At 31.0% G+C, this 11674-nt stretch overlaps 2 protein-coding genes across 2 annotated transcripts; both read right to left on the reverse strand.

Annotated features, from left to right (window-relative positions):
• Nucleotides 1-1420: 1420 nt before the first annotated feature.
• LOC141820449 (acid phosphatase 1-like) lies at nt 1421-5824 on the reverse strand. Its single transcript, XM_074707765.1, has 3 exons — nt 5430-5824; nt 3302-3511; nt 1421-1647 (listed from the first exon to the last, which is right to left on the reverse strand). The coding sequence occupies exons 1-3, from the start codon at nt 5753-5755 to the stop codon at nt 1473-1475; spliced, it is 711 nt and encodes a 236-aa protein (XP_074563866.1). The 5' UTR covers nt 5756-5824; the 3' UTR covers nt 1421-1472.
• Nucleotides 5825-8265: 2441 nt separating this feature from the next.
• Nucleotides 8266-10494, reverse strand: LOC141820313 (BTB/POZ domain and ankyrin repeat-containing protein NPR1-like). The gene is made up of 2 exons (XM_074707601.1): nt 10230-10494; nt 8266-8754 (listed from the first exon to the last, which is right to left on the reverse strand). The coding sequence occupies exons 1-2, from the start codon at nt 10492-10494 to the stop codon at nt 8507-8509; spliced, it is 513 nt and encodes a 170-aa protein (XP_074563702.1). The 3' UTR covers nt 8266-8506.
• Nucleotides 10495-11674: the final 1180 nt, after the last annotated feature.

Consider the following 11674-nt stretch of genomic DNA (forward strand, 5'->3'; position numbering starts at 1 on the left):
GAGGGTGTGCATGAACCAGCTGTGCACAAGCAGTGGGTAGCACGGCGCATGATGCCTGCTGCTGCACAACCCAGCACGCGGTGCTGCTTATTGTTGCACCACTCTGGACGGGAATTATTGCTGACCTCGCCCCTTAGGGTGAAGAAACACAAATGAACTTCCAAAACAGAAAAACTCACTCAAACAATTAATCAAACAGGTTGGACAGAAGTTAAAAAGTAGATTGGATCTAGGATTGATCAAAATTTTGCTTTGATACAACTGGGGGAATGTCTGCTGAGGAAGTGAAATGGAAGTCGAAGTTTTAAAAATTTGTTTTCTTAGATCGATTCATGGTTTATCTCATAAACTAAAAATTTATTTTGACGAAGAAGCAGTCGTAACTGTTTGGCCCTTAACTTGTTTATGCGGCCGTTCTGTGACATGGCAGCAGAGGTGTTAGCATTAATAGAAGATGGAAGTTAGTGTTGATAGATGAGCTACTATGACAAGAATAAGAGGCAATTGACTGCGCGTATCTACAACTATGTATCTTTATTTATGAAAATTAATAATTATTATAATCGTTGGTATCGTCAAAACGTTTTAACATGTTTCAATCTAATTTTTTATTATAATTATATATAACTGTTGAATAAAAATGCTTATTAAAAATAAAAATTCATTGAGGCGAGATAAGGTATTATTTTGATAATAAATGACAAAATATATTTATTCCAATAAAAAGGTTGATTTTTACTCTTATTTATTTGATTCCTAGACCAATCAATTTTTTTATTTTAGATTAATTGAAAAATACTTTTAAACTTTTAATATATATATATATATATATAACATTTTTATAAATTATTTATCATCAAAAATATTTTATTTTAAAATTTATTTCTCTATCCAACTATGAAAAAAACAATTAAATTATTTTACAATTTTTTGTGAACGTAATTTAATTCAACTTTTAATTAGACCTCTATAATTTATTTTAAAATTGAATTAATGTTCAATGATATTTTAAATAAACTCTAATGAATTAATTTAAACAAATTAATTTTCATTAAATTATTAACTCATAATTATTGAACTCATCTCTTTCTCTCATTCAATTGCTATACGTATTATATATTAAGGAAGCATAATACACATACTAAGGATTCTAATCATGACTCATTGCCCTCGTATTAGCCACATGAAAATATCTCTTCGTTTTCAAAGATATACAAGTCATAATTGTTCTTTGGCATTAAAAATATTCTAAATTTAAATAAATTAAAAAGGTTCTATATTTAAATTATAAAAAAACCGAATATATTCTATACAAATTTATTATTTTAAAATTATGCACAAATTAAGCAGGAATAGACACAGTTGTTTATCTTAACAATAAACAAATAATTAACCAAATTCTTGCTGATTATGTACATAATAATAATAAGATTAGGCAATTTGTATTGATGTGAATTAGTTTGTTCCATCAATCAAATATAATACATGGGATTTGGGAGTTTAAAGGATCGCGTGGCCATGGGGGAACCCAACAGGTCGCTCCATTGATCCCCGGAGTTGCCATGAATCCTGAACCCTTCACCTTCCAATTCCGCCCTCCGTTCCGACTTAAACCTCACTGCAGGCTTGCCCACCTCAAACGCTTCCCTGTCCTCGACGTTATTTTTATATCAATCAAATTGTGCATGCAAAGTTGTAGCAAGAACCTAAGGATTGATTTCATTTGCTCTAACGAACAGTGCAATGAGCAAAGATTAAATCAACAACAAGCTGTGCTTCTAACTGTTTGCTAGGCCTAGGAGAACATGTTCAAGAAAAGTGCCGACCATAATAATGCATGCAAATTGTTTGACATTTAGCTAGCATTTAGGTAAAGGATGTTATAGTCATGTTCTTCATATATATAAGATAGACGTGGAACTTCTCTTCTCAAATAATATCAATACAACCTCATATCCCTAACTTTGACATGTTATCGATGTCAATCCAATCTTAGAATTGGGATTTTTTGCATCAACAAATTGATGCTCTGTTTACTCTAAGGTGTAGATTGAGGAAGAAAAGAAATCGAAGGCGTAAAAAAATCTCTAGGGAAAAGGAAGAGAAAAGAAAAGAAAAACTTTAGGTAAAAGGAAGAGAAAAAAAAGGAAGAGGAAAGAGACGAGGATGATTAATAGGCTAATTGGTAATCTAAAAATTATGCCATTCAATTCGTGATCTAGAACCTCCTTGTTTGCTTAAATGTTTTACAAATATCTCCTCATCTTGAAATTTGTATAGATCATTCTCTAAGCTAGATATGTGGTCCAACTTGCTTCGATAATCTATAAATTTGTACAAGGTTTCATTCAGACTCAAAAATTCTTCCAATACCTTCAAATTGAGGGGAATTTAAAGGAAGGTATCAAACAATAATCTCTTTCTCATTGTGATAACATTTTACATTAGCATATATTGTATATGTCATTTCTGTTTGTGTTTCTCTCTATTATCACTAATGTTACCACTTCTATGAAGTGGTATACCTTGTACTATCATCGTAATGTCAATAATAAGTTTATTTCTGCCCCAAGTTCTATCAATAACTACAGAAAACAAATTATGATGCATCAATTCAACTTGTTTGCCCAATTTGAACAAATAGTATATTTAATTCTCATAAAACTGTTGACCCCACTCTTCGTTGTTATTGTTATTGTTGTGCAAAATTGTGGATGTGGGTCTTACGCTTGTAAAATTATATTTAACCTAGATAGTCAGCATCAAGATTGTCTAGACCTACAAACATGAATCTTATATAGTCTTGCATAAATGGTTTCATGTGCAAACTATCAAATCGCTACATTCACATTCTCTCGGTGTTCAATATTTACCTATACCGAAAGAACACATGGTTATAAGTAATGTATAAACAGAACTAATTTCACAATCAATGCAGACTCCTTTACAGCTTTCCTGTTTCTGTAAATAACACTCAGTGATACATGCAGATATTGAACCAAACAACTTGATATTGGATAAGCGAAACAGTAGTTCAGATGAAGAAAACTTTTATAAATTAATTTCAAATGCATTTTGGCAACAACCATGTCTTACTGAGTATTGAACCTTCTGTGCATTCTAAATATATTAATACTTCCAGCCTGCATGTATTTGAACTACTATGGATCAAATGAAAATATTTTGATAGAAACAAACCTGCATCACAGTTCCCTAATTTTTCAAGTTGTGGTGTAACATAATCATATTAGATGCAACATAGAATTCTACTTTACAGAAGCCAACAAATAAGACAATGTACCTCAATATGAGACGTTTCCAATACCGGTATCCTGTTAACAATAGGTTGTCTTCTGTGATTTTCCTTTGAGATTCAGTTCGCCCAGTAAGGAGAATCATTTGAAATCCAAGGATTAAGAGGTCTTCATACAGCCTTAAACTGGCTGGTAAAGCTGGTGCACTTGCCAAATTTACCCATTCATTGAATGAAGTCACATTGAAGAGCTTTGATCTTCCAAAATGTCAAACAAGAAACAGAATGAATGCAAACATAATAGATGCAAGATTGAGCAAAGCACACTCTAAGTTTCAGAAGAAATATGTGAAATGATCAAGTTCAAGTAGCATAGGCATGATAGTAGATTTTACTTTGATACAAATTAATGCCACAAATTATCAGTTATAACTAAATCTGCGCTACCAATTGAAGATTTATAGCTATTAGTGTGCAAATTATCATTATAATTGAATCTATGTGATACAAATGAAGATTTTAGAGTTAGAAATCACGTTAAAAAGAACGAGGGCAAATGATAGTGAAGACTAGTGAGGAAATAGGACAAAATAACTAGGTGATAGGCTTATAATAGGCACCAGTTCAATTTGGAAAAAAATAATAAGTTTTTGTTATTGTCTCTTAGGTCAAAACTAATCACATAGGTAATAGTACTTGCTCTTAAATGATTAAAACAAATATAGTATAGTACCACATCAATTTCATATTTTCTTATCTGATGTCATAGATTAGTCCATTTCCTTTGAAAACCACAAATACAAAAATCTAGACAAGTTGTAGAAACTCAATAACATTAAAAAGACGCTATAAATAATTTCAAAAAATCATCAAACTGTTCAAGAAAAAATTACTAATAAATCAAGTCTAAACCAATGATTAAAAAAAAATATTGTTGAACCAAATGATTGACTAGTTTTGGCATTCAGCTGGTTTGACAAGCCTGTGCAAACTTGGTTCTCCTTTATGTACCATGAGATCTCCTGTCCAAACTCAAACTCTTAAAAGCAGCTGCCAATTTTCTTTCTTCCATTCTATTCTCATCTTTATCTTCTATTCTACTAATCCCATTCAAGTAACTAGCATCCAATTCTCTTTCTCCTTCTTCCTCAACTTTACTTCCATCTCTCAATCTTTTTCAGCCACCATCCCCTCTTACTCTTCTTTTATCATCTACACTCCCTAAGAGCCTCTCTCATGCATTCAATGAATACATGTTGTATGTTGTTCATCATGGAAAGCATCTCAAAATTCTCCATGATAACAGAAAGGCATCCACAAACTAAGGTCATTTTTGCTACTTCAAAAGACCAGTGTAAGGAACAAGGGTGGAGTGTTTTGATAAAAATTAGAGCAAAAGTAAATAATTTCTCTCTCTTCTCTGAAAAGGCCTCGGCCCAAATTGCATATAAACACTAGAGCAGGTTGCACCTGCAGCTAGCTTGTGCTACACCACAATTTACTACATACAGGCACTCTTGAATGACAAAACTAATGCTTTAAAGATTTTTTTAATATTTGAGTATCATCTTTCTTAGGGCATCTGCATTGGTTTGAAGTTCATATATGACACCTCTTCAAAAAGCATATGCTCATTAACTGCATTCAAAGAATTGAATGCTGACGTGTGTAAGTGTTATAACACCCACCCATAATGGTTGTAACACCATTTGGTTGTTATAACACCCACACATTAACACCAATGTGGGTGCTCTCAGACATGAAAGGATTTGTTTTTTTTTTCCTATTTTGAAGTATTTTTACCAAATTTTGTTGTGAGCAGAGTTTTCGAGGAATTTTATTAATCCAGGTTTCTAGAATTATCATTTACTAGCGTTATTAGTTTATCCAGTTAGATTATCCAATCAAAATCTATTTGCATTAACAAAACCTGCTCTTTATTTTCATCTCTTTGATAATTTTCACATACATTTACTGGGTGAGCTTAAACTAGAAACTGGTAGGAATTAACAGCCTACTAACACCATTCAGTCTTCTCAACGTTATTTCTCCATTGTGGCTTATTGATAACATAGAATTGCCAAACTATTAAATAGAAATGCAATATTTTATTATTATTATTTTTTATCAAACTGGAACCAGAAAATTCAAAGGGGGAAAGAAATGCAGGGCATACCCGTATCCGTTGGACGCATAATAAGGAATATTCGAGAGAAGCGTCTCGTCGACGTCGAAGATCCAGGCGTCCTTCCCGTCGTCGGCGGTCCGGACGCTCTTGGCAAACGCCAGAGATTCTAGGGCTACAACATTAGAATCGGATGCGTACCGCTCGCCGCTCATATACTCTTCGACGAACCCGCGGCACGGAGGAGGGACTGTGCTCCAGGACCCGGCGTTGTTGGTCTCCACCGAGAGCCTCCAGCTGTCGCAGTAGAGCTCGTCGGCGGCCGCGGCGACGGCAATCCAAAGGAGAAGGAAGCGGAGGGATGGGGAGGCCCCCATCGAAACGGAACCCTAACCGACCCTTGTCCTCTATTTGAATCTGTTCTCGCCTCTGCTCTGATGTGCTTTGCGTTGTTGGAGGGAGACTGATTCGAAGCCGCGGGCCGGGGGAAGGAAATGAATATTTATTTGCCGAGGTGTGGTTGCTTCTTCCTCCAATAATTGGATGACGTGGCAAAATCTGATTGGTCGAAGTACGTGAAGTATGGCTATTGGATTTCAATAAAGAGGCCTGTTTTTCCCACCCCATCACCGCACCCCCCCCCCTTTCCACTCCTTCTCTCTCCTCTTCTAATGACCTTTTTATCCTTATTTATTTATTTATTTATTTTTTAATTTTTTAAATTTTTATTTAGTTTTATTTTTTAATTAATTTTATTTAAAAATAGTCCTCATATATTTTTATTTTTATTTAGTTTTATTTTTTAATTAATTTAATTTATTATTTTTTTCATCAATACGATATTTTTTTCAATTTTATTTAATTTTTATTTAGTTTTATTTTTTAATCAATTTTATTTATTATTTTTTATCAATACTTTATTTTTAGAATTTTATATAAATTTTATTTAGTTTTATTTTTAATCAATTTTGTTTATTATATTTTTTCAATTTTATATAAATTTTATTTTTTAATTAATTTTATTTATTATTTTTTTCATAATACTTGTATTTTTTTCAATTTATTATTTTTTAAATTTTATTTTTTTATTGATTTTATTTTTTTTATTAATCAGTTTTTTTTTTCAATTTTTTTTATCAGTTTTATTTTTTTGAATAATTTTTTTATATGTTTATAATTTTTTGTTTATTTTTAGTTATAAATTTTAGGAGTTATTATTTATAAAAAAAATTTAAAAAGTATAAAATTAATTTAAATTAAAAAAACTAAATAATAAACAAATTTAATTTAAAAAATAAAACTAAATAAAAATTAATTAAAAAAAAATATATATATAAGTAAAATAAAATAAAAAACAAAGAAAAAAAAAGGTATAAAAGTCATTTGAATAGGAGAGAGAGAGGAGGGGAGGGGGGGTGCGGTGGTAAGGGGGTGGGAAAAGCAATTTGCTTCAATAAATTAAGATTTTTTTATTTAAATACAAAATGGGTAAAATTACAAATTAAAATTTTTTTTATTAAATCATCGGAGGGATGTGCTTTCTTGATTTATTGTGCAAAAGATATTCTATCTGTGTACTTTAGCAGTTTTTTTATTAAATCATCTGAGGGACTCTTAAATTATTCAAAATATATATATATTGGAAGCTCAACCGGTAGACTTGTCTTCCGTTCTTTAGTAGAAAGATAGAATTCGTCATCCCAACGGTCCCACTTAATTAGTTTTACGACCATCTATGATGAGTTAAATCGAAAAACGACAGTTGATTACGATGAAAAAGGATATTACTCATGATTAACCGAGATTCAAATCTGTCCTCTTTTGTAAGTTTACTCTATCGTAATCAATTCAATTATATTAACCTAAACTTGTTTTCCAAACCAATATGATTTCTACTAAAATAACCTGTTATTTCCTTGCCCATGCTATTCCATCTCTACTTAATTTATTAATTTTTTATATTAAAATAAATTTTATAATAATTAATATGTTAAATTTCAATACGTTGATACATCATGTAAATTTATTTTAAATCTCATTATATTAATTTTATAAAATCTATTTTATTATTTTATTATATTAAACGATCATAAATAAAAAATAATAATTTAATTGACTTAATTTAATTTTTAAAAATTTTTAATCTATAAATTTAAAATATGCACGAATATGAAAAAAAAAATTTATCAATAACAAATTGATAATTTATCAATATTTATAATGTTAAAATTAATATTATCAAATAATATTAAAAATATTTTAAAATTAATTAATATTTTTTAAAAATTAAATATAGTAATTAAAAAATATTATGAACAATATGCACTTCATTAAAATCTTGATATGCTAATAAATATTTTTAAAATATCTAAAAGTTATTATCTAATAATAAATCACACTCGTATATGTATATGAATAAATTTATCAATGAATTATTTCAAATGTCAAAATATAAAAATAATTTATTATTTTATTTATTAAAATTTTCAATTGAATCTTTTTCTCCCTACCTTATTTTTTTTTTGACTATATAAGTAAATGTGATTGGAAGAACATATTTGACAAATGGATTGAATAATTTTTTGTTAAAAAAATCTCGAAATATTTAATTTAATTTCAAAAATAAAAAATATTCAATATAAACAAATCTAACAAATAATTTTTAAAATAATATGAAAATAATAAAATAAAATATCTATTTATAAAATTTAAAAATTAATCGACATTAAATTATAACCATTAATTAAATAATAATCAAATAATTTCAATCATTTTTAAAAAAAAATTCAACGATTGAAACTACCAGTTAACTATTGATTCCAACGGTCGACACCGCCGTTCAAACATTCAACTCCAAAATAAACAGTTCATTTAACCAACCCGGTTATGGATCTGGGCTGCGTCTGGTAGACTGGTTCAAACCAAGCTCATGGTCGGTCTATCACCACAACTGCTGTAATGATCATTCCATACAACTATTAGTAGCTACATACTCAACACACTATACAGACAAAAATACATGTATAGCATCACCAACTGGTCTGTAGCGGTTAATAGCGCAAGAAAACCGACACAGGACCCACATCAAATGGTACAAAATTCAGGAGGCAACCACCTCATCATTTACCTTACCTTGTTGGGTGAACAACCATCGAGGATGTTGAGGGTGATGTGGAAGCCAAGGCTGACCGATCGAATTCCTCCTTATCCTCGCTGAATGCCTTTAACAGGACATCCTGCAACTCCAGAAATCTTCTCCTTTTTTCTTCCGAACTTCTGTGCCCGAGACCAGTAGTGAGGTCAGTATGATCTTCATCATCCATGATCTTGTTAATGACTTTAGAACACCGCGGGAAAAACTGCTTCCCGAGTTCCACTGCAAAGCAAAATTATCCACTTCAATCACTTGAATCATTAATTATCATCCAACAAATAGTTTCCGAGCAGATCAACATTCGAACAGATCAAATAAAATGGAAAGGCTGTAAGCTGCAGGTATCACAATTGTGCAGTTTATAATAGTTTTTGACTTTAACTCTCTTGTTCTGAAATGCCCTACACTCCTAATGATGTGATGATACTGCAAGGCAGAATTTAGTTTGAAATGTGGCTGAGACTTGCACCAATTTGAGTTTGATCTAAAAATAATGTTTAACAATGTGAACATGATAAATGAAATCCAATGTTTCCGAGCATAATATAATGAGGTGCATAAGTCTAACAAGGACATAGATTGTAAAATTAAATGAGAAACAAGTTCTTTCAAAACTATCAGAAATTTTGGGCCTATTTAAGCATTTAGCACCCATCTCTATATGATTCAAGCTTGTACAAGTTACCTTTTTTATATCAATGCGTGGTACGAATTATTTGTACATGAATATTGAAGAAAATTATTAAAAATTATGACATTTTACTGTGAAGTTGAAGCAGAATGAATCAAATAAGTTACCTCTTAAGGACTTACTCGATCTTCAACTTGATTACTTGGCTAATGAGGCTACTACCTCTTGGATAATTTCAATTATCTAAATCCTCTCTAGTGTCCAGTGTCCGGTCTTTGTTGGTATTTTGTAACAAGTGCAGAAATTGCCATGGGAAATTGCCTTGCTCATTGCAAATATCCATGGCAGATGTAGATTTTTTTTTAATTTTACAAATAGTCATAGAAACGAGGACATTAAAGTAAATGTATGAATATACGAGGAGGATGTACAATATAAAAAATGAGAATATTAAAGAGAAAGTCAATGTTACATCTATTGAAGGAAACCTCTAAAAAATAATTTTAAAATGATATGGACATGTACTTAGGTGACTAATAAATGCCCCAATTAAACGATATAAAATCATCACAAATATGTATATTAATAGAGAAAGAAAGAGATAAAAAAACTTGATTAGTAACGATAAAATAAAATAAAATTCATTTAAATATAGATGATAATATAATAAGAGATCATGCCCCTAATTGCATAGGAGGATCTATATATTTGACCTCACTTAGTGGAATAAAGACTTGATTGTTGTTGTAGTTTAATGTGTTCGAGTCAACTCATTATAGGCCAATTAACCTCAAATCTAACATCTTCCACTTGGCACATGATGGTAAAGAATTTTATTGCAATATGTCTTTGTAATAAAATTTTTACATTTTCATAATAGTAGCTGGATCATGCAACCTAGCAAGTAATCCTGCACTTGGGAGTTTAGTATATACATTTGCTAGGAACAATATATTGTTGCTAGGAACAATAGAGGAACTTTAACCTACATTTATTATAGATTTTTTTTCCTCCAAAATAATCACCAAAAATTGTGAGAACGAAAGAAATATTGTTGAAAAGTTACCTGTTCGGGAAAGTGCTTTAATACGTCTAAGGAGCTCGTCTTTCATCTCAACTGGCGCTTCATCTAGTTCCATTGTAGTCATTGGATTCCCATTAGAATGTTCAGTATCCAACCCTAAGGTGAATTCCAATGTGCCATCAACTTGAGCAATATCCATGGCCACTCTTGCTTCCATAGGGAATAGTAGTCTAGCCAGAGCAACTGCATATAATGAAATAAATTTAACATTAACAAGATATCCATACTCTTGTTGTTTTAGGTCCATGAGTTCGATCTTGTGCAGTGCTAACAATACATGCCATCATTTCAGCATAATACAATTGTGTTTGTGATTCTAATGTCAGAAGTAGTATTTGGAGTATGTAGTAATCATTCTGTGATCATTTCAGCATAAATAGAATATTTATATTATTATATAAATCACTGTACTTATACTTCAGGGTTTCTCCAAATTCTCTAACAACAAAATAGTTTGGACAAGGTTTTGTCCAGCTTTTTATTAATGGGTCAGCGTGTTAGAAATGGGAACAATCCAGCAGCTATTGGAAATGATGGAATCTGGCTTGGTGCAACATCAGATTAATACATTGAGACTAGTATGTAGGTCAATTGATTACTTAATCTCACAAGTCATGGATATGTGATATCACGTTGATACATGGGAATATATTAGAGAATATATACTGAATTGATCCGCCATGAGAAAGTTTCATAGATCGTTATATGAGTGTCATAAAATTGTTCATGTGACTATCAGTACAAAAAGTCCTTAGACTTAAAGTCACTACGATTTCCTACATAAGTTGTGTACTTTGGTATCGTCAAACATCACCCGTAACAAGGTGGACTATAAAAGTGATCATTGGGTATGCAACAAATTATGCAGAGGGATGTAAGTGATGTAGATGGGATCTATCCCTCCCATATGACGGAAGTGATATCTTTGAGCCCCTTGATCGAGTATGACTACTAAATGCATGGTCATGTTCAAATAAATCAATATGAAATATTGAGCTCATTTGTTTAATGAGTCTATTCAGAGATCAAAAACCACAAAGATTAATATCGAGGATGACATAGTTTATGTCTCATTTATTAATCTAGATATCAAGGATAGAAGGGCATCATCATATATTATAGTAAAGGTCGGATCTCGACTTTTCTGGTCACTTGGGTAGCAATGATGCATTGCTAGATGTCGATCATTGCTTATGTGTCTAAAGCGGTTTAGACATATTACCAATGTTACGAGAACCTATTGAGTCACACACAAAAGACATGATGCTTCGAAGATTGATTGATCTTAATTTGACTAAAATATTATCCAAATTGGATTAATTAAGTTAAACTCAAGTGAATCCAATTGGATTATAGGATTGAGTCTAATTTGAGTTAGACTCATTTAGATTAAACTCAATAAAATTTGAATGAGATATTGATTTATT

This window comes from Curcuma longa, unplaced genomic scaffold, assembly GCF_044706935.1.
Source record: "Curcuma longa cultivar G26 ecotype Majalengka, Jawa Barat unplaced genomic scaffold, ITB_CL_G26_1.1 utg3290_np1212_1714210_RagTag, whole genome shotgun sequence".
Classification (NCBI taxonomy): domain Eukaryota; kingdom Viridiplantae; phylum Streptophyta; class Magnoliopsida; order Zingiberales; family Zingiberaceae; genus Curcuma; species Curcuma longa.

Bases quoted from the DNA above. Each gene is read 5' to 3' on its own strand.
- LOC141820449 (XM_074707765.1), bottom strand. From the start codon at position 5,755: ATGGGGGCCTCCCCATCCCTCCGCTTCCTTCTCCTTTGGATTGCCGTC. The intron at 3,512-5,429 runs GTATGCCCTGCA...ACATTTTGGAAG, and splicing joins TATGCGTCCAACGGATACGG to ATCAAAGCTCTTCAATGTGA. The intron at 1,648-3,301 runs GTACATTGTCTT...CGTCGAGGACAG, and splicing joins TGGAAACGTCTCATATTGAG to GGAAGCGTTTGAGGTGGGCA.
- LOC141820313 (XM_074707601.1), bottom strand. From the start codon at position 10,494: ATGGACCTAAAACAACAAGAGTATGGATATCTTGTTAATGTTAAATTT. The intron at 8,755-10,229 runs GTAACTTTTCAA...TTTGCTTTGCAG, and splicing joins TAAAGCACTTTCCCGAACAG to TGGAACTCGGGAAGCAGTTT.